A 27,462-nucleotide genomic window follows, 5' to 3' on the forward strand; every position below is an offset into this window, starting at 1 on the left:
ATTTATTTTTTAATCATGTCCTCAAGCATCTACAGATGTAAGGAAGCATGTGGCCTCAGACTGGAGCTGTTTGCAAACAGCAGGATTGCCTGGCCCAAGGAACATCACTCGCTGTGTGATGAAAGCCACCCGTCTACAGCCGTGTCTGGTTAGCACCTATGCCCTGCTGAAATTGGCACAGCACATCCCTCGTGGGCATGCTGCCAGCCCAACAGATGGGCACAAATACAACCCTGCCAAAGAACCAGTGTGTGCAGGGAGCTCGCAACTGTGGTTAGATTCCTTTCCAAGGGTGTTGCATCTACTTAAGCTGCCCAGCAAAAAATTTATGGCTTACATGCCTTCAAATGGCATTAATGAATACGTAAATTAATTTTCCAGATTAGTAGTTCTCAAAGTGTGGTCCCCCGGACCAGCATCATTGGCACCATTTGGCAGACTGCTGGAAATTCAAATTCTCAGGTCCTCCCCCAGACCTGTTGAATCAGAAACTCTGGCGGGTGGGGCCTGGCGATCTGGGATTTAACAAGCCCTCCAGGCGATTCTAATGTGCAGCTCAAGTCTGAGAACCGTGGCTCTAAATCACCTTCTCAGATGTTTGAATTACTTGAGAAATTTTTTCAAACACTGGTGCCTATTTCTTAGGCTTAGAGATTCTGATTTCATTGGGATAGGGTGCAGCCTGGGCCTCAAGAGTTTTGAAATCTCCCCAGGTGATTCTAATGTGCAGCAAAGTTTGAGAAGCACTGTTCTAACTGCTCAGAATACCTCACACAAGCTTTGAGGAGTATTACTTCAGATCCTTCAAAATGGAGATAACTCTTTATTGAAAGAACACTTGTATAGATCTTCAGTGAAATAATTCTTTGATTGGTCCATCACTTCATTTTAAGCCCTTAGATAAGATGAAGGTTATGTAATCTGTGGTTTTAGGCAAAGCCCTGTATGCTCTGTGAGTCACTTTCAAGATGACCCTCCCTCACGTCGCCATATTAAGTTTGCTCCGGATTTCAGATTTCAATGTACTCTTTCAATCTCAATGAACGCGACATCTTTTCATGTAGTATCCCCAAAAGCTCTTCTACTGGTACCTCACACCTCTGTGTCTTTCAGATACTGAAACTTCGCCTTCTTCCCAGCCAGGATGAGATCTGATATCCAAAAATTTAAGCTTCAGTCTAACTTGAAATAATTAAAAGCAAAACAAAACAAAAAGCCTTTAAGCTTTAAACTTACCAACATATTTGTAATATTATATTTGACTAAGAAGCCATAATTATATTTACATATCCCTGCAAGTAAATAGGAGAAACTACTGACCTCCTAGACACTCTGAGGACATGAGATTAGGATCCCACACACACCATATTCACTATTGGGAAGCTCTAAATTCGGTCCTGGATGAAATTTTTGTATGATTTATGAAAAATGAAACAAATATTTGGTTTCCCTTCGATTTTTCAGCAACTAATCTATTGAAAGATGAGGCTGATGGCCCGTGATACTACTATTGATTTTGCTGAGGTCCAACTTAGCACTGGAAAAAAACAGGCTGGGTTCAGCACAAAGTCCCTGGGCCCCAGGGTGGTATTCTGACCTGGCGGTTTTCAGTTCAGGTGTCTCAACAAGCTAGGAGGTATTTGGAAATGTTTGGAAACATTTCTGGCTGTACACAGCTCAAAAATGCCACTAGCATTGGGGAGCCTACATGGCTCAGTCGCTTAAGTGTCTGACTCTTGGTTTCGACTCAGGACATGACCTTACAGTTTGTGGGACAGAGCCCCATATTGGGCTATTCACTGACAGTGCAGAGCCTGCTTGGGATTCTCTCTCTCAAAATAAATAAGCATTTAAAAAAAAAAAAAAAGAATGCCACTGGCGTTTAGCCAGTGTTGCTAGATTTCCTCAAATGAATGGAAACCAAAATGGCAGTAGCACCCACGTTGAGAACAAAGTCAGAACAGGACAAGGTAGGCCCCTACCTGGGGCATAAGGCAGGTCACCAGAAAAGAGACATAAAAACAAAAACTAAGAATGAGCACCAAAGTATAACTGAGGTCCATGGCATGGCTGTTTATAAAGGAATACCCTTGAGATGAACATCTGTGGAGGGAAGGGGTCTATCTTAGTCTATGTGGGCAGTCGTAACAAAACACCACCAACCAAGTGCCTTATAAACTAAGGAAATTTATTTCTCACAGTTCTGGAGTCTGGAAGTCCAAGATCAAGACACCAGCATGGTCATAATTTCTGGCAAGGACCCTCTTACTCATTCATAGCTGGCATCTTGTTGCTGTATCCTCACCTGGTGGAAGGGGTGAGGGAGCTCCATGGGATCTTTTTTAGAAGATCACTATTTTCATTCATGATGGCTTTACCCACAACACCTAGTCACGTCCCTAGTTCCCCCTACCAATACTATCACGGGGGTTAGGATTTCAACATATGAATTTGAGGGAGACACAAACATTCCAACTATACAAGAGACAGAAGCGAAACAGAGCAGAAATCAAGCTGCCTCCAATGACTATGGAAAGTGCTGGAGCTAGAATGGTTCTTCAAAGTTGTCTCAAGTTGAGCTGAGATATCAGTGTCTTTATACTCCCCATTGATCAATCACTGCATATGGGCTGCCCTGGAAACGGAATAACCTTGGGCAAGGCCATTCTCCTTGGTTAGGTAATTGCTGAAAGGGCTGACACCAGAAGGCCATCTGCTGACAACTCTCCTCAGAGCTGGGTAAGTTCCACTGAAAGAGGATCTGAATGGCATATAACAAGGATAGACAAAGTATGTAGAATAACATGGAATCCTAGTGATAAGTGCCACAACACTCTCTTCCAGGTCAGCTTTTGGCATGAGTTCCCTGACCAAACATATTAGTCCTGTGTTCAGAGTTTGGTTGATGGTCTTTGAAGTAGGGAAGTCGTGTTTTCTCAGGACAATGCCCACTTAGCCTTACTTGGAATGGTCTGAAAGAGGGGATTGATCAATAAAGCCATGAAACTTTTCCAGACTCTGCAGCAAGACCCTGTTGTCACATTCTCTGTTCTTGCATGCTCAAGCTCAAGTTAGGCAATTAATATGTTTAACCTTCCAGCTCGGTCCCACCCCATTGGTGTCCTAAGAGAACCAAACATAGCTGTGTTTCGGTGTTGCCTCTCTCTCCTCTCATCAGTCTTGCCTAACAGGGACAAACAGCAGCCTCTACATAAATCTCTGTCATAGAAATTCAGTTGGTAGAAATGGGCTCTTGACGCCAGTTCTGATTTACTCAGTGATCCAGATCTGCCTTGGATGTTTTTGGTTTGGCTGGGACTCTCAGTCCACCCAGTCTTGGTCAATCTATTTTTTGCAGGGTCTGGCCCATGTCCCTGATCCCCACATGCTCTCTGGGATCCTGTATTCATCTGAACCAAAATGATATCCCCCATAGTTTCACCAGCATAGTTACTGCTCAGAGACTCTTGCTACAGGATCCCAGCTCATCTTATCTAATACCTTAATTCGGGTTTTGTGATTTAGACTTCTGGTCCAGCTCCCTTGGAAACTGGTCAGGTCAGTCCCCCAACCGCTTGCCCTGTAAAACTTAAGCTTACTTTCATCTCCTTATAGACCCACTGTTAAGGGTCCAAGATGACCACTGGCAAGTTATATATCCTATTATACTTTGAAGCCTCTTAGAAGGATGCTTCCAAAGTATAAGTTTCAGGAGTCATATTGCTACAATAATTCTATTTTAACCACATACAGATGACAGACTTAGCCCACAATTACCTTGGCTTCTTTTCTTTCCAGATCTTAGTCTTTCCCCCCACAGATAGGGTCATTTTACTTCATACATCAAGGAAGTGCTCCTCCAAACATAGCAACCCCTTTGCTAGAACATGACAAAAGACATAGCTCAACATCTCAGCCTCCCTTGGGGGCCTCCCACTCAAGTTTGGTTTCCTGTCTGGTTTGTGTTCTTTCTGCAGTTGATTGACCACACCCAATAAGTAGTTAATACTTTCTAGGCTATTTGGAGTAAAGTAACTACATCTCTCCCAAAACTCTGGGCAATGGTTTTGCCACTTACAGGTTTGCTGTATAAATAATATCCTAACCATTTAGTACTAATATTTTCATTCAAAAAAGACTCCACACATATTCATAGAGACAGAAAGTAGAATAGTGGTTGCCAAGGACTGCAGAGAAGGGATTGTGGGGAGTTATTTTTTAATGGATATTGGGGCTCCTGGCTGGCCCACGCAGTAGAGCATGTGACTCTTGATCTTGGGGTCATGAGTTCAAGCCCCATGTTAGCCATTGAGCTTACATTTTAAAAAGGGGGAACAGGAGTACCTGGGTGGCTCAGTTGGTTGAGCATCCAACTTTGGTTCAGGTCATGATCTCATGGTTCATGCGTTCAACCCCCACATCAGGCTCTGTACTAATGGGTCAGAGCCTGGAGCCTGTTTCAACTTCTGTGTCTCCCTCTCTCTGCCCTTCCCCTGCTTGTGCCTTGTCTCTCTCTCTCTCTCTCTCAAAATAAATAAACATTAAAAAAAATTCTAAATAGGGGCACCCAGGTGGCTCAGTTGGTTAAGCATCTAACTTCAGCTCAGGTCATGATCTCATGGTTTGTGGGTCTGAGCCTCATGTTGGCTCTGTGCTGACAGCTCAGAGCCTGGAGCCTGCTTCAGATTCTGTGTCTCCCTCTCTTTCTGTCCCTCCCTTGCTTGTGCCTTATCTCTCTCTCAAAATAAATAAATACTAAAAATTTTTTCTAAATAAATAAATAATTTAAAAAGGGGTATAGAATTTGGGAAGATGATAAAGTTCTGGAGATGAATAGTGGTGATAGTTGTATAAAAATGCATATGGTCTTAATGCCCTTGTACCCTACTAAAAATGGTTAAAGTGGTAAATGTTAGGTATATTATAGCTTGATTTGTTAAGACCAAAGCAGCAACATTATTCTTTCATATCACTCCTATTTTAGTTATCTACCTTAGTTACAGGAGAACAAATATTCACTCAAGTTTCCACAAGTAATGGCCATTTATTTCAAGAGTCAGGATGGGACCAGGATGAACAGGGACCTGACTAGAACAGAAACCCAAGGACCCTCAGAGGCAAGATCTATGATTCTTCTCTCAAGTGCTCCATTACAAACATGCCTCAGCCTCCCCCAACCCTGCTTCTCCTCACATGTCTTTCTACGCCTTCCACTAACGGAGTGGATCCCTCTTCTCTGTCTTTTCTCTCTCCCAGCTTGTGCTTAAGTATGTCTCACTATCTTCACTGTGTAGCTTCCTTATAACCCAGATTTGATTCTATTCTCTATTCTACATTATATCTCCTCTACACATTCTTTCTTATCAGTTCCTCCTGTTACCCACCTCATATTTTGTTTCCTAAATCAGGTTCCCATTTATAAGCCTGTGATTGGAATGGTTGTGTCTCAAGAAATAGAGCTTTTTGAGCCAGGCAACCCCATAAGCTGTTCCCAGTCTATACTGTGGCTCTCTGTAGTACAATCAGCCATATGAAAAACAGACTTATATGGTACAAAACACAGCCACCTTCATCTGCCTCTTCGGCAGAGGTGGAAGGTATAAAAGACACTGTGGTAGCCATGTCCAGTACAATCTCATTTTCTATACCTTCTTTCCTTACACTCTAGAATAATAACCCCTTTCCAGGCAGAGTCAGAGCAACTGCGTCTGGGTCAATGACATCTCTGGCATCAGTATATTTCAGGGGGCATCTCTACTATCAGATGCAGCTAAAGACCACATGACTGACCTAGAGCTGACACCAGCAGCCACATCTACAGAAACCTCCCTTGCTCTATGGACCACCAACCATACCCACATCAGAGAGCATGCCTTGGGTGAGAATACACACAAGATCAGTGCAAAATGTTTGGCTTTATTTTATGGTGCATTTTATCCCTGCTAGTTAGTTATGATGTTCCTAATTTTGGCATAGCAATAATCTAAAACCTTCTTTGGACAAATATATAATGTTTAAGGAACAAATTATTTTTAGCTCTTGGTTATTGAATCTTATGAACATTATAGATCTAGCACATTTGGCCTACAACAAGGACACTGATTATTAATGTTTTAAAGAGCACATAATAGCTTATTGTGTGGGCCAAAGGCTAAATAAGATATTCCCCACACTTGGAGATATAGAAGGCTATTCCTTGAGACATCAGATCTGGCTGGCTGCGTTTTGGAGAGCAGACTAAATTCATCTGCTGGCTCAACTCCAGCTCTTCAGGGCTCGAAGCTTCTGGGCAGAAAAACAGGCAGAAAAGCTGCATTGTGGGTGCCCCCAAGTGGGTACATTTTGATGTGCACGCTGAGGATTTTCTGGCCAGCTCCTTTCGCATTAGGTTATGTCTTCAGAGTACTTTTAAAGATGAAAAAACAATTAAAATGTGTATGTTTTTCAGCATACATCTTTTATTATATACTATCAACAGAAGCAATACTTAATGTTTCGGATCATCACAGATTACTTACTTTTGAGCAAATATCTTACAGGAAAGTTTTCAAGTTGTGCTGCCATGTAAAAGTGTGGGATAGAGGTACCTGGGTGGCTCAGAAAGTTGAGCATCTGACTCTTGATTTCAGCTCAGGTTATCATCTCAGGGTCCTGGGACCGAGCCCAGCGTTGAGCTCTATGCTGAGTGTGTAGTCTGCTTAAGATTCTCTCTCTCTCTCATTCTCTCTCTCTCTCTTTCCCTTCCCCCCTTCTGCTCCCCTCCCTTACCCTCTCTCTCTAAAATAAATAAAATGAAAAAAAAAATTTTACTGTTATTTATTTTTGAGAGAGAGCACGCACATGAGAGGGGCAGAAAGAGAGGGAAATACAGAATCCGAAGCAGGCTGCAGGCTCTGGGCTGTCAGCACAAAGCCTGACATGGGGATTGAACTCACAAACCATGAGATAGATTATGACCTAAACTGAGGTCAGAGCTTTAACTGACTGGGCCATCCAGGCACCCCTAAAAATTTTTTTAAATTTGAAAATAAAAATGTGGAATAGAAAAAGGATGGACTTTAGTGTCAGACAAAACTTCACTTTGAACTCTTAGTCCCTAATGAATTGTATATCCTTGGGTAATCCACTTAACCTTCATAATCCACAATTGTCTCATTGTTAAAGTGGGAATTAGGAGTATTTGAAAGAGTACTTGACTAATAGAGCTGTGTTTTAGATAGATTATGTTACATGTAATGTAATAAAGACAGTGTCCATTATATTATAATTGCTCAGTAAAGTATCATTTATCTTTTTTTCTGTAAACAATATTGTTTGATAGATATATGCAAAGTAAAATATTTTTATTGAGATTATTTGAAATTCTAGGAATTCCTCAATGCCTTTTTGATTAAATCCATCTCTTGCTCAAATAGGTAATTTATGACTTAGGACTGAGAACTAAGCAATGTGTGTAATTATGGCAGTGAAAAAGTGAGGTTTACCTGTATTCCTCAAAACTCTCAATGTCATGACAAAGAAAGGTTAAGAAATGTTCTAAATTATAGCAGACTATGAGACATAATAACTAAATGCAATATGTAATTTTGGACTGGATCCTATATTAGAGGGAGAAAATTCTATAAAGGACCTTATTGGGACAGCTGATGAAACTGGAATGTGGACTGTAAATTGAATAAAAATATCTTAATAGTGTTAAATTTCCTGAATTTGATAAGTAAACTGTGATTATGTTAAGAGAATCTATATTTATGATTGTGTAATTGACATATAAACATTATATGCAGTTCAGGAGTATAAAAATAATTCAATATTAGGATAGAGAATCCTCTTGTTCTTAAGAAATATACACAGAAATATTAAGGGGCATGATGTGTGCAACCTATTCTCAAATGGTTTAGGAAAAATTGTGTAATATGTGCGTGTGTGTATAGATGATAGATGTCTATAAATATGGACAACTCTATGCATACGCTCTGTGTGTGTGTGCGTGTGTGTGTGTGTGTGCACGCATATCTACAGACAGCATAAGAAAAAGAATATGAAAACGTATAGAAAGTGGTAAAAATCAGTGAATCAGGACAAGGAGTAAACAGTACTTCTCTGTACTTTTTGAAACTTTTCTTTGTTAATACTTAAAGCTTAAAAATCTAGGTTTAAAAATTTTTATATGAAAAATTTGAAAAGATAGCAAAGTAGTTGCCTCAAAAAATATCTGATAACTATCTAGTACTTTGAGACAAACCCAAAAAATTATTGCGAATTATGCTATCTGTTAAAGGAACATCTAATCTCTGAAGACCACTAGAATATATTAACTAATTTCTTTTTGAAATTGAGAAGTAAGGCATAAATGTTTTTCATGAGGAAGAAAAATTATGAGCTGTAAGAGTTCAAAGGAACCTTAGAAATCACCTGGTCCAATCTTCCTTCAAAGACAGAAAATCATTCAGATTTCCTTAAAGATACATTGCCCACTCTTAATCTACAGGATAAATCACTCTGTACTCCTATCCTGATGGTTTAAATTATATATAACTCATCATTCTGAAAATCGTAAACAAAAAGAAAGAATCAACTATTTATTCTGTCTTTTCTGGCTTAGCTGTAACATAAGGTAACAAAAATAGTTGATATGGGAAAATTCTTCTTTGTAGACTAATTCCAGCTAAGAAAAGAAAAAGAAATTATAGAAAAAGACTATCGCCATATTTCAATTCTCAGAAATAATCATCAGTGACTGTTAAAATCATTAAGCAAAAAGGTTTATCATAGATAAGTCATGCTGACCTCACTGATCAATTTTAATATCAGAAAAAAAGACAACCTGACATTTTATGCTGCCTAAGTGGTGCAATTAAGAAATATACAATATCACCTGTAAAGGATATTTTAAGAAGAAAAGCCTCTAGATCCAATTTATAGGAAATATAGGGTTCAGATAAACATGTCAAATGACTAGCAAAAATCCAGAATGGGAATAAAACTAGCAAAATCCAGAATGCAGAAAACTCTACTTGACAAACAACCAAGTCTCTTGAACTAATAAATTTGAAAAAAGAGTGAGGGAGAATCTACAGGCTAAAACAGACTTAAAAGACATGATATAACTAATTACAATGCAAAGAGCTTGTACAGATTCTTAATTTCAACCAAGGAGCTGTTAATATTATTAGACTATCAGGGATATCTAAACACTGGCTGCATATTTGGTGATGTTAAGAAATTATTGTTAGACACTTTAGGTATGATAATGGTATTGTACTTTTGCTTTTCAGGAGAGAGTCCTTATAGGAATTCATACTTACACATTCATAATTTAAATGTTATGACTTCTGAAATTTGTTTCAAAATGACATGGGGTAGATGGGGAAGAGGTGGATGAGAAGGAGAAGAGAAGAAATGAGATTGACCATGTGCTGATAACTGTTAAAGCTGGGTGACGGGTGGGAATTAATATACGATTCTCCTTAGTTTTGAATATGTTTGAAATTTCCATTATAAAATGTTAAACATTATTTTGAAAAGATTGAAGTAGCTATGTGTTTACTGAAATTGAAACACTACTAACATTGTACATTTATTGAAAAATCAAAGTAAAACTTGTTTGTTTTTCATTATGGGAAATATATATAACTTACCACTTTAATCATTTTTAAGTGTACAGGTCAGTAGCGGTAACTACATTCACATGTTGTGCAGCCATCATCACTATCCACGTCCAGAACTTTTTCAGCATCCCAAACAGAAATTCTATCTCCATTAAACAACAATTCCCCATCTCCCTGCTCTTCAGGTCCTGGTAGTTTCTATTTTACTTTCTGTCTCTATAAATTTGCCTATTCTAAATATGTTATATACATAAAGTCATACAATATTTATCCTTTTTTCATTATTTCACTTAACATAACATTTTCAAGATTCAGCCAATGCTACAGCATGTATCAGAATTTCATTTTGCCTTATGGCTGAATAATACTCCATTGTGTCTTATACCACATTCTGTTTCTCCATTCATTTGTTGGTGGACGTTTGTATTGTTTCCTCCTTTTGACTATTGTGAATAAAGCTGCTGTGAACACTAGTGTGTGTACAAGTATCCGCTGGAGTACCTGCTTTCAATTCTTTTAAGCATGTACCTAGATGTGGAACTGCTGATCGTATGGTGATTCTACGTTTAACTTTTTGAGGAACCATCACACTGTTTTCAACAGCAGCTGCACCATTTCCCATTCCTACCAGCAATGCACAAGAAGTCCAGTTTTCCAACATCTTCACCTACAGTTGTTACTTTCCTTTTTTAAAATAACAGCCATTCTAGTCGTTGTGAAGTAGAATCTCATTTGATTTGCATTTCCCTCATGACTGGTGATGGGGTGCACATTATCGTGTGCTTATTGACTATTTCTATAACTTGTCTGGGGAAATGTCAATTTCTTTGTCCATTTTTTAATTTGGTTGTTTGGAATTTTTCATTTTCTCCCATCCTGTGGGGTATCTTTTCACTCTCTTGATAATGTCCTTTGATGCACAAAATTTTTAATTTCGATGAAGCCCAATTTATCCATTTTTCCTTTTGTTGCCTGTACTTTTGCTGTCAAAGCCAAGAAATCATTGCCAAATCCAGTGTCATAAAGATTTTCCCCTACTTTTTCTCCTGAGAGCTTTATAGTTTTAGATCTTATATTTGGGTCTTTAGTCCATCTCGATTTCATTTCTGTATACGGTACAATGTAAGTGTCCAACTATTTTGCATGTAGTTATCTAATTTTCCCAAAACTATTTGTTAAAAAAGAAGACACAAGTTTTTATTTAAGAAAATTTTCAACTATATTCGTACACTTCCATATAAAAACATAGTGAAAGATCCAGCAAGATATACACTATACTATTCTTTAAATAGGCCCCATGCCCAACATGGGATTCAAACCCACAACCCAGAGATCAAGAATTGCATGCTCTACCAACTAAGCTAGCCGGGCACCCCTACGCTGTACTGTTAATGGTGATTACTTCTGAAAAGGAAAACAATCTGGGGAGGAAGATATACAAGAGCTACAGGTTTAGCCGTACATAATGTTATATTGTTTAGGTTTTTTATAAGCCTGTATTCATATATTACTTACATAATTGTTAAAAGGTAGTTCTAGTGGGGGTATTTTTCCTATTTGTCCTTAAGAGAAAGTTGATTGGATGTTGAAGCATGGGACCAGTAGGCCAAGGGTGGATACTCTGGCAAGGCAGGGGTCCAAATTAAATAAAAACTCTGAGGCAGGAGAACTGTAGCGTGGCAAGGAATTAGTAGATCTCAAGGGTAATGCTGTTTGTCCAGATAATCTACCAGCGGCTATAGCAAATAGAGACAGTTAAGAAGACGCAGTCCTAATTCTTAACCTCCCACCTATGCCCCAATCTCCCACCCTAATTTATTCCATTTTTAAGCCTCAGCTGTATTTGAGAGGTCTCAGTAAACTTTGCCAGAACAAAGCAGCCAAAGGTACAAAGAGGTTTTTACTGCCTTGGTTTTTTGAACAATGGCAAGTAGACTAATTTGGCCAGACCAGAGGGTTTTAATAGCAGACTCGCAAGGGGAAACACACACACACACAGTTTAATTTTACATTAGTTAGTATGTATATTATTTAAAATATTTTTAATGTTTATTTATTTTTGAGAGAGAGAGAGACAGAGCATGAGTGGGAGAGGGACAGAGAGAGAGAGGGAGACACAGAATCTGAAGTAGGCTCCAAGTTCTGAGTAGTCAGCACAGAGCCTGACCTGGGGCTCAAACTCACAAACCATGAGATCACGACCTGAGCCAAAGTCAGTTGCTTCACTGACTGAGCCACCCAGGCGCTCCAGTATGTATTTTATTTTCGTTTTTACCAAAGAAATATCTTTGGGAAGCAGTCTCACAATTGTATATAATAAATGAATAAAATGCTTGTTGAATAAATGACACATAAATCTGAAGGAGAAGAGATGAAGACAAGCAGACTAAGAGTACCCTCATACTAGTAAGACATTGCCCTAAATAGGTGGTTTCAGTGGGGGAAGAAAAGAAAGGTATACATGGAGACTTGCTGCCCAGTAAGGCCCTGGACAAGACCCCTGGATAGTCAAGAAGTGTGACTATGGAAGCCTATGATTTTTACCCTCTAGTAAGTAACCTATCAATGACTGACTTATCATTGGGTTGACACTGCCTCACATGTCCTGGCCCTCACTCTGTTCCCTTTCCACCCAGTACCCTGTCACCGATGACTCTCTTCTAGCTGCTCTCTTCCTACAGGGTTTGTATCCCAAGAGCAATTTGAAGGCCAACCTAGAATGATATTCCTAGCTTTTCTTCTAGAAGCCAGAGTGGTTCTGAACGTGCTTGGTCGCTTTTTGCTTAACAGTATTTCAGCAACATTATATATCAGCTTCCTAAATCTGCCTGCCTAGAGATATCAGTCTTCCTTTCTGACATACTTCTGCCCAGTTTTGTGGGTACCTGGCCCTTTTCCCGTCCTTGCAAATTTTGGGTACCCAGGATGGGCCTGGTCCCATGACCTAGCCAGCCAGCTAGAATACCAACTGTGCTCTTGGGGATGATGCCATTATTTGTCAGAGCGCACCCCTACTGCTCATCTCCCTGGCCTTGTACTAAACTAAGATCCATAATGAATGACCTATCCCGTACAATGCCTGGCAGCTCAGCTGCCTGCATTCCAAAATCAGGTCCCCATCCCATCTTCGATTTGTCTCTTCAGATTGATAACCTGTGCCTGGAATCAGACAAGAGCTTGAGTACTTTAGGCTTCCTGTGGCTGCTGTAACAAACTACCACAGACAGAATGGCTTAAAACAACACAAATTAATTATGTTTCTGTTTTGGAGCACAGAACTCTGAAATGGGTCTCACCAGCCTTCACAGATACATGAAAATCCAAAAGTAGAAATACTTTTATACAAAGTATAAATATACTTTAAATATAAAGCATTACTTAGCATGATGCACCGGTAACATATAGAATCCCTTTAATTCCCAAAATTGACATAAGATTCTGTCTACATCACATGGCTATAGGACTAGGAGTATCACCCTTAAAGGCCTCACTAGGGCTAGAATAGCAGGGAAGTTCGATAAGCAACTTGTACTAGTGTTGTGAAACTTCTTATCTCTTAACCCTATACTGAACATCGGGGTCCATAGAATATAAATGGATTTAACTTCTTGAGAAAGAGTAGGACATCTAGCTGTCTTTTAAAAATAGCTAAAATTGCTATTTTCAATTTGATGCCTTGCAATCACATACAAGAAACTTCAGCCAAGATATAGATAAGGTACACATACATACACAAACACACACATACACACACATACATGCACACACACATTGTGCTTTCAAGCAGAGATAAACTACCACAGATAGATTAAAGTTCAAGTATAATTTAAAAAACATTGTGTAAGGCTACATCCAAGCCCAACACCAAGAACCGAAATTCAACATTGAATAATGCTTCCCTGGGACCCCTGGCTGGCTGGGTTAGTAGAGCAAGTGACTCTTGACCTCGCAGTTATAAGCTCGAGTCCCATGTTGGGCGTTGAGATTACTTAAAAATAAAATCCTTTAAAACATAACAATGCTTCCTTTTGGTTTAATTAATGCAAGTACCACAGAGGGGATAATGTAATAAATTTTGTCAATGATTGCATCCTGGTTTTTAAAACATTAAAGTAATTCACACTCATGGGACACTTGGGTAGCTCAGTCAGTTCAGTGTCTGACTTTGGCTCAGGTCATGATCTTGTGGTTCATGAGTTCAAGCTCCACATTGGGCTCACTGTCAGCACAGAGCCCACTTCAGATACTCTGTCACCCTCTCTCTGCCCCTACCCTGCTTGTGCTTTCTCTCTCTCAAAAATAAACAATTGATGGGTATGGGGGGTAGGAAAAGAGGGGTGATGGGCATGGAGGAGGGCACTTGTGGGGATGAGCACTGGGTGTTATATGGAAACCAACCTGACAATAAACTATTTAAAAAAATAAAAATAAATTTAAAAAAATAAGGTCAATTAGACCTTCAAAAAAACTATAAAAAAAAGTCATTCATGCTCATGGTAACCTATCAAGTAATACAGTGATGAAAAGAAAAAGTTAACAGTCTCTCCCTTCCTTCTCCAACCTCATGGCTCAAAAACTTATTGAGTGCCTATTAGTGGGTCAAGCATGTTCTAGACTCTGTGGATACAGCAACGGGTAAAACAAAGTCTCTGCCACCATGGACCTACAGTCTAATGCAAGAGCCAGACAAATAATGGGAGGTGGCAGTAAGTGTAATGAAGAAATATTAAGATATGTAAGGGATCCAGGAAGGCCTCTCTTAAGAGAAGACTTGACCAAAGACTTGAACAAAACGGAGTTGTAAACCAAGTGAATATCCAGGGGAACAATGGCCCATGCTAAAGGAACAGACGTGCAGCTATGTGAGATGGAATATGGTTGGCACATTGGAGGAATAGAATGAAGCAAGGTGATCAAGGAGCTATGTTCTTATCCATCTATTTCAGTCTGTGACTCCCTCTCTCTCTGACCCTCCCCTGCTCACGCTGTCTCTCTCTCTCTCTCCTAGAAATAAATAAAACATTAAAAAATTAAGAAAAAAAACAACAACCAAAAAAACCTTTTTTAATGTTTACTTATTTTTGAGAGAGAAAGACAGACCATAAGCAGGGGAAGGGCAGAGAGAGAGGGAGACCCAGAATCTGAAGCAGGCTCCAGGCTCTGGGCTGTCAGCACAGAGCTCAACCTGGGACTTGAACCCACAAACCATAAGGTCATGACCTGAGCCCAAGTTGGATGCTTAGCCGACTAAACCACCCAGGCACCGCTCAGTGAGGCACTTTCTAAACAGCCCAGTCTTTTTTCTTAAGCGATTTCCCTTATCACACACCACACACCACACAACTTAGTCCTAAAACATTTACTAATTTGTGTTTTTCTCCAATTTTTTATATACCTTAGTTTAAATTTTCATACAGTGCAATTATAATGAAAACTCTTACATTTTCCTGTATACTCATTATGTTCAAAGAGATGACACAGTATTTATTGGGAGCTCACCTTGACTGAATAATCCTACAGAATTAGCACAGGTTTGGAGGTTTGTTTTCCTTTAAAAAAGATAAAGTGATAACAAATTAAGAATAATTTTTTTGTTATCAAAATCAATGATAGGAAACAAAAATTTTAATAAGAAAAGCAAAATAGTTTTATAATGAAGCCCAGAATATTTTTAACTCACATTTCTGATTTTCACTTCCTGAAATAATATGTATATTTTAAAATCACACTAATGTGAGAAGGCTGGTGAAAACCTTACAGGCTATTAAACGGAAAACTTTCAAAAGCAGGTAACTTAAACATCTTTCCATCTGTCTAGGTTAGAACTACCTTACGATAGGTTTGTTTTTTTTTTTTTGGAAAAAAAAGTGCGAGAGAGCACCAGCAGGGGAGGAGCTGAAAGAGAGAGAGAGAGAGAAAGGGAGAGAGAGAGAAAAAAACTCCCAAGCAATCCCCACTCTGTCAGCGCAGAGCCCAATGTGGAGCTCAAACTCACAAACTGCAAGATCACGACCTGAGTGGAAATCAAGAGTTAGAGACTTAACCGACTGAGCCACCCAGGCGCCCCTCCCTCCCCCGCAATAATTTTAATAACAACAACACCATTCCACCCCAGAATTTCAAGGAGAGGGGAGTCAGTGACTAAGACATGTGATTCTATCTGGTTTACTCTGAGTTATGCCTGGGATTCTGAACTGAAATTGTCCACATTAAGGTGCTGCTGCCTCCTAATTACTTAAAAACAACTTTTAGAAATTTTTAAAGGGATGCCTGGCTGGCTCAGTTGGTGGAACATGCAGCTTTTGATCTTGAGGTCGTGGAGGTGAGCCCCATGTTGGGCATAGAGATTACTAAAAAAAAAAAAAAAAAAAAAAGGATGCTGCCTCCTCCACATGGATCACAAAGGGGACATTATCTTCTGTTTCAATTACCTATGACTGTGTAATAAACTACCCTAACTTTTAGTAGCTTCAAACAATAACCTTTCCATGGCTTTTGATTCTGTAGATTAGCAATTTAGGCAAGGCTCATTTCCGTTCCTTGTGGTGTTGGCTGGGAAAGCTTGATAAAAGATGGAGAAGCCAACATGGCCTCAGCCACGTGTCCGGGGCACCTCAGTTCTCTGTTATGAGGCTTTTTTCCCCCCCTGTTCAAAAGGTTTCTTATCCATCAGCACCATAACCCATGTTTCTTGATGTGATGGCTGGCTTCCAAGGAGAGAATGAAAGTTATGAGACCTAGTCCAAAATTCACACAGTGTCACTTCCAATGCATTCTTTGGGTCAAAACAAGTCATAGGATTAGTCCAGATTTGGGCGCCTGGGTGGCTCACTCGTTTAAGCATCTGACTCTTGATCTCAGCTCAGGTCATGATCTCACAGTAGTAAGACTGAGCCCCGTGTCAGGCTCTCACTAAGTGTGGAGCCCACTTGGGATTCTCTCTCCCTCCCTCTCTGTCCTTCTCTGCTTGTGCATGCTCACTCTCTTTTCTCTCTCAAAATAAATAAATGAACTTAAAGAAAAAAAGATTAGCCCAGATTTAAGGAGAAGGGACACAGACACCATTGCTTGATGTGTGGCAAAGTCACACTGCAAAGGGCCATGCAGGATAGGAAGGACTGCCGCACTTGTATTTGGGAAGGCTTTTCCGTGCTTCTCTTTATTGCTCCATTCCTTTTGTCCCCATGCCATCATACTCAGGCTTACCAGATACTGCCAAACTATGATGTCATAACTTAAGATGATTACTTCCACGATTTAAGAAAAATACAGAGAATTGAATACTCTAAAAGAAGTCCCCTGTGCATCTTTGTAGTCTTGCTTTACTCCTCTCAAAAGGTGCCATTTTCCATCAAACTTCCGCAGTGTAAGTATTTATCCCCTATCAACATGGCTGATGTCACTCAAGATCCGCTTCTCTCTGTTACACACACACACACACACACACACCATTCTCACAGGTAGCACACCTGTTCTTTGAACACCTAATATTCTTCATAAATACTTAAAACTCTGGTAGAACACACCAAGGACCTATTGTCTCCTCTTCTAGGCCAGCTCACCTGCTTATTGACATTGACAGAGCCTGGACTTAGATTGCATCTCCCCCTACCATAGGCACCTAGCCCAAATGCACCCTGGAAGTGGTCGTCTTAGGGACCCTGGCTTCTCTCCTGCCTCCTCCTCCTCCTAAGCAGTTACTGCTACTGATTTATGGCTGAAGAGATAAGAACTTCCCTTAAACCGTCTCTGCACATAAATCCATTTAGGATAGTTTCTCCCCAAGAGGATCTATTATTGAAGTATAGGATATGTGATGGTTAATTCTGAGTCAACCTGACTGGCCATGGAGGTGCTTAGATTAAATATTATCTGAGTATCTGTGAAGATGTTTCTGGATGAGATTAGCATTTGAATCAGTGGACTTGGTAAAGTAGAATGTCCTCCCCAATGTGGGCGGGCATCATCTGAGCCACTGAGGGTCTGAATAGAACAAAAGGCAGAGGAAGGAAGAATTTGTCCCCTTTTCCCCCATCTCACTATTGAGCTGGGACATCTTATCTCAGTTCTGGCACTCGGACTGGGAATTACTCTATTAGCCTCGCTGGTTCTCAGGCCTTCAGATTCTAACTGAATTATACCACTGGCTTTCCTGGGTCTCCAGCTTGGAGACAGCAGATCATGGGACTTCTCAGCTTCCATAATCACATGTGCTAATTCTTCCTAATTAGCTCACATAGCTAATCACATGTGCTAATTCTTCCTAGTAAATAAATAGATAAATCAATAATTAATTAATTAATCTCCTACTGGTTCTGGTTCTCTGGCAAACTCTGATGAACACATAGCATTGTTTATTCTATGTTAGACATCACAGGACACTACATACTTCAGGTAAGAGCTAAATACTTAGAGAGTAAATGAACAATCTTTGAACTGCACGTGTGAATTTACATGAATTCTCTCTATTTTATGGCTAAAGATTGAGCCTAAAATGATTAGCTTTCATGTGATTTTGAACCATTTGTATTTGAAGTTGGATCAGCGATACATTCTTATTCATTCTTCAGGTTTTACTTCTGAGAGCTTCTCTCCAGGGTTGCTGCTAGATGATACTGAACTTCCGTGCTAATGTCCCATGCCAAATCTCTAGGCAGAGTGGTCATACTCGCCTTCGACTGGTCATCGACTGGTCATACTACTAGATGTTTAATCTTTTATGTTGACTTGCATCACTTCCAGTAGTCATTTGTTAGAACTACTAAGTAAAACTTACAGAACTTTAGATCTACCAGAAGTTCAGTAAGAGTCACTTTTTTTTCTAAGACACGTCTGTATTCATCAAAGAAGATGTGTCCAAATTACCAAAGACAAGTGTTAAAGTTGGGTGGGTTTTGAAAATACTCATACTTTCCTTAGTCCCATAAAATCCATTACATCCCTTAATTTTTCCAAACATAGAGCTGGGAGAAAAACTGACCTTCCTCACTTTACTAAAAGGCACCTTTGTACTCAGTCACAAAACTTTTTGATCTATTCATGTGTCCATTCCTTTGTCCCAGTATTTCTAAGTCAGGTCTTCTGTCGCCCAAACGATTAGCCATACTTCTGGAATACTTTTCCAGATTCCTTTAAACAAATGTGCTTTGCTGGGACCTAATTTCGTCGGCCAAGGAGTGACTGATCTCCTTCCCCACGCACGCACACAGTCCGGTTTCACAAAAGAGGAGACTGACCGGGAAGAGAGCCTCTCCTATAAAAGAAGTAACAACTGATTAAAAGGCCAAACCTCACAGGGTGTCAATTGATCCTCCGGCAGGCTCAGATCAAAAGGGAAACAACCTGTTCAATTCTCTCAGCCAGGGCCAGTTGTCCATTTCTTCTTTCTGTTTCTCCTCTACCAGCCCCTGCCCGCCAGCCCACCCGTACGCAAGTGTCTTTGTCCTTCCCAACCAGTTGCCAATAAAGTTGTTACAAAGTGACCTTGAGCGGCTTCCCTACGGCCCCTTTTCCCCGCCTTCTCCATCCGGGTGCCGCGGCGCGGTTAAGAGCCGGACCGCGCCTGCGCGCCGAGCGCCACTCCTTCGACCTCTGCCGCCGGAGCCGCCGCCGCCGCCTCCCGGGAAGGTAAGCGGCGGGCGCGAGAGCCGGGCCTGGCCGGAACGGAGCAGCGTCCGGCCAGGACCCATTCATTCTCCTGGCGCCTTGCTGGGCGAGGGCCCGGGCCGATGGCATGCCAGGGAGCCCGCGGGACGTGGGTGGGAAGGGCAGGCCCTGGAGGGCACTTGACCTTAAGCCCCTTTACTTCCGCAGAGGGGAAGCAGGAGAGGAGCCCACGTCGCCGTCCACCCAGGTCCTCCAGCCGCGCCGCCCAGAAGACTGTAAGATGTTCGCCTGCGCCAAGCTCGCCTGCACCCCCGCTCTGGTGCGTAGCCCAGCTCCGGGACGCGAAGGGCCGACCCCTTGGCCTGGAGCGTCCACGTTGTTGAATGGGGCACGGCACATCAAGCTCTGGGGACAGCTCCCCCCTCACCTCTTACCCTCTCTGCCCTCTCCTTCCTTTCCTTCTGATGCTGGGGCACCTTACTTGGCTCCTCCCCACCACTCGGGCGGTGGGAAGCAGCCGCGGCCTAGTTGTCAGGCTTCACTCGCTGTAGGTCAAACCCTCCTTGCCGCTAGCGCCGGAGCAGCCCCCTCCCCCCACCGCCTCGGTGACTGTGGGGTTAGGGTCGGCGCGAAGGTTGGGGTGCTGTTAGGGATGCAGGGTGCCCCCGAGGCCTACTTGACCGCATTAGCGTTCTCCGTTGCCTATCTGTAGGTCAAACTCGCTGCTGCAGAAGGAGGGACTTTGCCTCACCCTGTGTGGGCGGAGGAAGGTGGTGGAGGAGTCGAAAGTCTTTCTTCCTGCCCCTGGCTGTCATTTCCATAACCATTTTGGAGGCTTTAGGTGAAGTGTGGGGGGTTTGTCTTAGAGAATCAGGTCTTGGTTCCGAAGGGATTTTCTGTGACCTTAGTTTAGTGGACACTCAAGGGCAGAGACGCCGGACTGCAATATGTTCCTTATGGTCAGATTATTTCCCCGGTTATTCGTACACTGGTACAGAATTGCTTAAACTGCTTTTTTATTTTATAATTAACGGACATAGAGGAATATCTTGGAAGTTGTGGGTCTCCTATTAACTGATGGGCTATTTTAAATGACAAGCTTTTATAGCAACACTGATATACTTGTTGGTGCACTTAAATTTACTGAAGAATGTGGCATGTTTATTGCTGCTTCTCTGGTCTGAATTGTGGCACTAACAGCAATTGAAATTTTAAAAAATGCTCTTTTAACCAATTGTTCTTGTTTTATTCAGATTACTACCAATAGATTATGTACCACACTTTAATTAGCAACTTTAAAACTATTAAAATACCTTCAGGGACTGAAAATAATCACACTGCAAGATACCAGACAATACAGTAAAGTCATAACCTTTCTGATTCATTTTTGCTGCATGCTTTTTTAGAACTCGTGGTACAAGAAGGGTCATTGAAGTCTTACCTACTCTTAATATTTGGATTATATTTTTCATTCACAGATCCGAGCTGGATCCAGAGTTGCATACAGACCAATTTCTGCATCAGTGTTATCTCGACCAGAGACTAGGACTGGAGAGGTAATAGCAGCAGTAATAGAAATTATGTAACCCCACCAAGTAAATTCTATGCTTTTAATCAAAAGGGAGGAAAAACCTCATTTGTGAATGGTTTGAGAGCAGTCTTTTCCCACCCTTTTATCAAAATATAGTGCAGAGGATAAGCCAATGAAAGAAACTTGTGTATCCAAAACTTATCTAGCTGAGTTATGCAAGAAATGTAGTCAGTATGTATATCTAAATGTGTGGTTTTAAGTCCCCTATATTTAAGATGACACTTGCTACAGTTAATTGAAAAGCCTGCCCTACTAAAAAGCATATTCAAATATGCTGTCTCTTAATTTGCAACAGCTTTATACAGTATAGATATTGTTATCCCTATTCTACAACTTTGGAATTATCCTAAATTCTTGATTTTTCCATTGTGTCACACCACCTCCTATTCAAACTCAGTTACAAAATAGAAGAGTAGCAACTATTTGACAGGATAGTAATTAACATAGCTAATTGTGGTTACTGGTCTGACCTTTGCCTTTATTTTCTTTTCTCTAGGGCTCTACGGTATTTAATGGGTCCCGGAATGGTGTGTCCCACCTAATCCAAAGGGAGTTTCAGACCAGTGTAGTCAGCAGAGATATCGATACTGCTGCCAAATTTATTGGTGCAGGTGCTGCAACAGTGGGAGTGGCCGGTTCTGGTGCTGGTATTGGAACAGTCTTTGGCAGCCTTATCATTGGTTATGCCAGGTAATTTCTATCACCAAATAAGCTACTTTAAAAGAGCATGCTTGACATAGTTGGAAACTTGGAAAACTAGTCAAATAATAATAGCTACTTTGTATGAAGTGCCATCTCTGTCTTGCTCTTGTATTTTGAGGGCTTTGCATGCATGATCCCACTTAACTCTCACAACATCCCTTGGAGATATACTCCAGTTGACCTGTGAAAGATGAGCAATGCAGAAATTACCTGATTGCCCAAGTAGCTAGTCAGTGTCAGAAAATAAATTTTAATTCTGACTTCAGAGTCTGTACTCTTGATTGTGACACTATATTGGGAATACAGTTAACGCAGTCCTTAAAAGTATCAACTTCCATTTTATTTAAGACCTTATTTCTAAACTGTTATATCTTAAGAGGTACAGAATATACTTTCACAGGGATAGCAACTGTTTCTGAACCCCTTAAAATGGATGAAGACTAACCAGTTATACTGACACAAAATTTGCTTCCCACCTTTTCCCCATATGATTAGGATTGAGGAGAAAGGAATATCAAAGGCAGAAATAAAAGAGAGCTGGGCTAATACTTTTCCAGGACTTACCCAGTTTACAAAGATCCCACACTAATGATATGATTCTTTAGCATTTACCAAACATACTGGAATTCAAATAATATTTCAAAGTAACAATTATGTGTTGTGTCTCTTTTAGAAACCCTTCGCTGAAGCAGCAGCTGTTCTCATATGCTATCCTGGGATTTGCCTTGTCTGAAGCTATGGGTCTCTTTTGTTTGATGGTTGCTTTCTTGATTTTGTTTGCCATGTAACAGAAATTACTGCTTGAAATATTGGCATTCATATTAATTACGGATGTAATTCTGTGTATCTTACTGTGACTCCGAAAAACTGTAGTATTGGTGTCATGGAAATGTACGTTATTTCCAAGGTCATTTCATTAAAGGTAAAAACTTTAATTTTTGCTGTGATTTGTACTTAACCTAAATTTAGACCATCATAAAGAAGAATATGCATTCAGGCCGATGCTGTACAAGTCAGAGGAAACTACAGCAGTCGCCCCGTGATGAAAAAGATCCAATTTCATTAAAATTCTTTTATATAGCATTCTGCATATTGTAATTTATAGGTCTTTTGGTTATTCATATAAAGGAGAAGTATGTGTTTTCAGCTTCTATGAAACATGATAAATTAAACCAAAATAGTTAATTGCTTGAGATGGTTTTGTGTTTTTAAGAGCTAACACAAATTATAGGTTCTAATAATACCTAGGAGCAGAATGACCTTCGAAGACTAACTGGACTAGTCTTATGCAGCTGGATCTAAATATCAAAATGTCAGCTATTTAGGAATTGAGGTCTTGTTAAACTGGGTCTGGGAGTGGTTTTTACTTTTCAGTTATGTCTCACATTTAACAATTAAGTGGCTATAACAAAGTAGAGTTTCTAAGAAGAAAATCTAATTAGCATCTAGCTTCTTGTTTGAACAAGGCTCTCATTAAAAACCAAATAGCAAAAAATAAGCTGAATTGGCTATATTTTTAAAGCCAAAGGTTGCTAAAGCATGGGTTCTCAATAGAATTTTGGGATGCTATTTGATTCAACAGTTTGTTTCTCATACTACACAGAGTATGTTAAAAAAAAAAAGAATACAAAAATTGTATGTGTAGGATTTGATGTCCAGATCTAGGGAACCAGCTGTAGAAGGACAAGGTATGTGCATCACACAAGTGCCACTACCTGTCCTTGGAACTTGATGTACTTTATGTAATTGTCCTTGGTGACAACCCTCCATAATTAGGGAGAAAAGGTGAAGAGAAAAATAGGCCTAGAGGGGTTAATTCCCCAAATCTCATAGTCATTAAGTGGTGATGTCAGGATCCAGACTCAGACCTTCCTTGATTCCAAAGCCCATGCTTTGATTTTTTTTTTTTTTTTTTTTGGTATGTTTATGTTAGGGATGACAACGGAAAAGCTGATTTGGGAGAAATTGTTTTGTTACAGAATTTAAAGCACAAAATGGAAGCATAATTTTACAGGCAGCCTTGTGGGCTTGAAGAGGAAAGGAATGGTGTGTGGTGCAGAGTAGATATGAATAGAAGCCGTGCAGAGCAGCAGTAAGAACCCAGCTTCAGATAGTAGCTTGAATTTGTAGTGAACCTTGTTAACCCAGTTTTATGACTCCCCAGTAATGTTGGAAAGTTTGTTAACACAAACTAATACAGAGCGGTGAGGGTTATTCAGATTTGGTCATTGACAAGAAGAAAGGACAGGTCAAAGAGGCTCAAAGCAAACAGCAAGCCAGCGCATCGTTTTCAACAGGCTGACCTGTGAGCTTAAAACTGGGTAAGAAATGAGTAAAGCCACGATAGGAGTGACAAGTTGGAATGAAAGAGGGAGGTTCAGGGGATTCTGGAAAGATGGAGTAGGAAGCACAAGGAATCTTAACCACCTACACAGCAATTGCACTGGCCTATCTAATAGAACTATTTTGGAACTCTGGTCTATTAAACGCTTGCAACTTCCGAAGGAAGGCCTGGTCTGTAAATTGGGGTTAATTTCAATTTCAGGTCTTCATAGAGTAGCAGCTGCTAGCCGCCAGCCCCAGTCCCAGGGCAGGCCACTATGCACATCTTCCTGGAGCAGCTTACACACAGCTTACGGGAGCCAGGGTAAGCCAAAAGAACCCTGCCCTCCAATACTGGTTATCAATGCTTTTATCACAAATTGCTACTTCTGGTTACAGAGGTACAGATAAGAGGAAGGTGGCCATTGTTGCCTTACCTCCCTTAATTGTTTCAAGCTCCTCCCCACTCCCAACTGAAGTGACTTCAGGGGATTTAAAGAGCTGGTATCCATTTCCACCCTTGTTTCTCTTTCCCCTTTTGGGAGCCAGACACTAAAGACTAGGACATTTAAAAACAATTGCATATACAGGGAAAATTTGAAAGTGACCACTCGTGTCCAAGAAAAGACACAGGCTCAGAAAAGACCTGAGAAAATAAGTTTACACATCAGGCTAATCCTTGGCAGAGATAATCTACAAGGATTTTTTAAAAAAGGATAATCTGATTGCCAGAGATACATATTATTCAGATGTCTAGTTTGCAACAACAAGAAAATCACAAGGCATTCTAAAAACAAGAAAGTAGGGCCCATTCTAAGGCAAAATAAATAGAATATGTGCCTGAAAAAGACTGATAGCAGATCTCTAGATGAAAACTTTAAAACAACCATCTTAGAGATGAAAGAACTAAAGGAAGAGGTGGCATAAGTTTAAAAAATAATATATGAACTTCATTATACTAAAACAGCACAGAGGTGTAATAATCAAGAGTGTTAATGGCATAAAGAAAGCTAGAGTAGACCTAATTGGATAGAGAGCCCAGAAATAAAGCCTTCCATATACAGTCCAATGAGTCCATTTTTTTTAAATAAAATTTTTAAATGTTTTTATTTTTGAGAGAGTGTGAGCAGGGGATGTGCAGAGAAAGAGGGAGACAGAATCTGAAGCAGGCTCCAGACTCGGAGCTGTCTGCACAAAGCCAGATGCGGAGCTCGAACTCATGAACCGTGAGATTATGACCTGAGCCCAAGTAGGATGCTTAACTGACTAAGCCATCCAGGTGCCCTCAGTGAGTCCATTTTTGATAAGAAAGACCATTCAATGGGGAAATTGATAGACTTTTCAACAAATGGGGCCTGGGAAGCTGGATATCCACGTGCAAAAGAATGGCGTTGGACCCTTATCTAACAACATATACAAAAATTAACTCAAAAGGGATGTAAGACCCAAAATTACAAAGCTCTTAGAAGAAAATAAGGCAGGGTGTCGGGGTGGCTCAGTCAGTTAGGCATCTGACTCTTGATTTCGGCTCAGATCATGATCTCATGGTTCCTGAGACTGAGCCCCCTCCTTGGGCTCTGCACTGACAGCTTGGAGGCTGCTTGGGATTCTCTTTCTCTGCCCCTCCCCCACTGGTGTTCATGTGCATGTGAGCACACGAGCTCACTCTCTATTTAAATAAATAAACTCAAGAAATGAGGAAAAGGCAAAAGCTTCAGGACACTGGATTTGGCAATGGTTTCTTGGATTTGAAACCAAAGACAGGCAACAAAATAAAATTAGATAAACTTAATATGAAGACTTTAAAATTTTGTGCAGTAAAAGACAGCAGAGTAAAAAGACATCCTACAAAATGGGAGAAAATATTTATAAATCCGGTATCTGATAAGGGATTAAAAATATCCACAATATATGGAGAAGTCGTAAATCTCAATAAAAATGATTTAAAAATGTTCAAAGGACTTAAATAGCCATATCTCTGAGGAAGATATTCAGATGGGTGACCAGTACCTGGTGGTGTGGTCTGAAAATGTGCATGGTATGATCTCAATCTTTTTGTACTTGTTGAGGGCTGCTTTGTGACCTAGTATGTGATCTATTTTGGAGAATGTTCCATGTGCACTTGAGAAGAATGTATATTCTACTTTAGGATGGAAACTTCTGAATATATCTGTTAAGTCCATCTGGTCCAATGTCAGTGTCATTTAGAGTCATTGTTTCCTTATTGGTTTTTCTGCCTAGATGATCTGTCCATTGCTGTAAGTGGAGTATTAATGTCACAATTATGGTATATATTTTTAAGAAGTTTATGTTTGTGATTAATTGGGTACTTGCATGTTGGGCCATAAACATGTATAATTGTTACCTCTTCTTGATGGATAGACCCCTTAATTAGGATATAATGCCCTTCTTCTTCTCTTGTTAGAGTCTTTGTTTTAAAGTCTAGTTTGTCTGGGGCACCTGGGTGGCTCAGTCAGTTAAGCAGTGGACTTCGGCTCAGGTCATGATCTCACAGTTCATGGGTTTGAGCCCCACGTCAGGCTCTGTGCTGACTGCTCAGAGCCTGGAGCCTGTTTCGGATTCTGTGTTTCCCTCTCTACTCCTGCCCTGCTCATGCTCTCTCTCTCTCTCTCTCTCTCTCCTTCAAAAATAAATAAACATTTTTAAAAAATAAAATCTAGTTTGTCTAAGTATGGCCACTCCAGCTTTCTTTCGGCATCTATTAGCATCATAGATGGTTCTTTATACCCTCACTTTCAATTTGCAAGTTGTCCTCAGGTCTAAAATGAGTCTCTTGTAGGCAGCATATAGATGGATCATGTTTTTTTATCCATTCTGATACCCTATGTCTTTTGATTGGAGCATTTTGTCCATTTACATTCAGAATGATTTTTGAAAGATATGATTTAGTGCTATTGTGTTATCTGCAGTTTTCATATTTGTGGCATATCCCTGGTCCTTTGTAGTCTTTGCTGCTTTGTAGTCATGCAGGGCTGGTTTAGTGGTCATGAACTCCTTTAGCTTTTGTTTGTCTAGGAAAGCCTTTATCTCTCCTATTCTGAATGATAACCTTCCTGGATAAAGGATTCTTGGCTACATATTTTTCCTATTGAACATTTCCTGCTACTTCCTTCTGGCCTGCCAAGTTTCAGTGGACAGGTCTGTTACTACCCTTATGTGTCTACCCTTCTAGGTTAAAGGACCAATTGTCCCTAGCTGCTTTCAGAATTCTCTTTTTATCTTTGTATTTTGTCAGTTTCACTATGATATGTCATGGTATTGGCCTGTTTTTGTTGATTTTGAAAGGAGTTCTCTGTGCCTCCTAGACTTGGATGTCTGTTTCCTTTACCAGATTAGGGAAGTTCTCAGCTATAATTTGTTCAAATAAACCTTCTGCCCCTTTCCCTCACTCTCCTTCTGGAACTCCTCTAATATGGATATTGTTATGTTTCCTGGAATCACTCAGCTCTCTAATTCTCCCCTTGTAATCTAGTAATTTCCTTTCCCTCTTTTTTTCAGATTCATCACTTTCCACAGTTTTTATCTCCTATTTCACCTATTCTCTCCTCTGCTTCTTCCATCCTTGCTGTCACTGTATCTAGTTTATTTGGCATCTCATTTGTAACATTT

At 40.3% G+C, this 27,462-nt stretch overlaps 1 protein-coding gene and 1 long non-coding RNA gene across 6 annotated transcripts in view; one reads left to right on the forward strand and one right to left on the reverse strand.

The window, feature by feature from the left end:
• Positions 1–833: 833 nt before the first annotated feature.
• The window catches only part of LOC120243896, a 36,997-nt gene continuing 10,368 nt past the window's right edge, over positions 834–27,462 (reverse strand). For 2 of the 5 annotated variants that reach the window (XR_005531426.1, XR_005531427.1), the window contains exons 3-4: positions 15,111–15,160; positions 5,897–6,405 (exon numbers count right to left, since the gene is read on the reverse strand). This is a non-coding gene — a long non-coding RNA (uncharacterized LOC120243896). Of the gene's footprint in view, positions 1,179–3,777; positions 3,881–5,896; positions 6,406–11,126; positions 11,348–15,110; positions 15,161–18,900; positions 19,120–27,462 lie in introns of those variants that run through there. The other 3 variants (XR_005531424.1, XR_005531425.1, XR_005531423.1) reach the window with 3 other exon arrangements.
• On the forward strand, positions 19,174–22,593 carry ATP5MC3 (ATP synthase membrane subunit c locus 3). Its single transcript, XM_039250132.1, has 5 exons — positions 19,174–19,238; positions 19,425–19,536; positions 20,696–20,773; positions 21,305–21,498; positions 22,184–22,593. The coding sequence occupies exons 2-5, from the start codon at positions 19,498–19,500 to the stop codon at positions 22,296–22,298; spliced, it is 426 nt and encodes a 141-aa protein (XP_039106063.1). The 5' UTR covers positions 19,174–19,238; positions 19,425–19,497; the 3' UTR covers positions 22,299–22,593.

The sequence above is a fragment of the Hyaena hyaena genome, unplaced genomic scaffold, assembly GCF_003009895.1.
Source record: "Hyaena hyaena isolate Hyena2069 unplaced genomic scaffold, ASM300989v1 scaffold_359, whole genome shotgun sequence".
NCBI lineage: Eukaryota > Metazoa > Chordata > Mammalia > Carnivora > Hyaenidae > Hyaena > Hyaena hyaena.

Coding starts and splice junctions, on each gene's coding strand:
- ATP5MC3 (XM_039250132.1), top strand. CDS start 19,498: ATGTTCGCCTGCGCCAAGCTCGCCTGCACCCCCGCTCTG. Junction 19,537..20,695: donor TCGCCTGCACCCCCGCTCTG/GTGCGTAGCCCA, acceptor TTTCATTCACAG/ATCCGAGCTGGATCCAGAGT. Junction 20,774..21,304: donor CAGAGACTAGGACTGGAGAG/GTAATAGCAGCA, acceptor TCTTTTCTCTAG/GGCTCTACGGTATTTAATGG.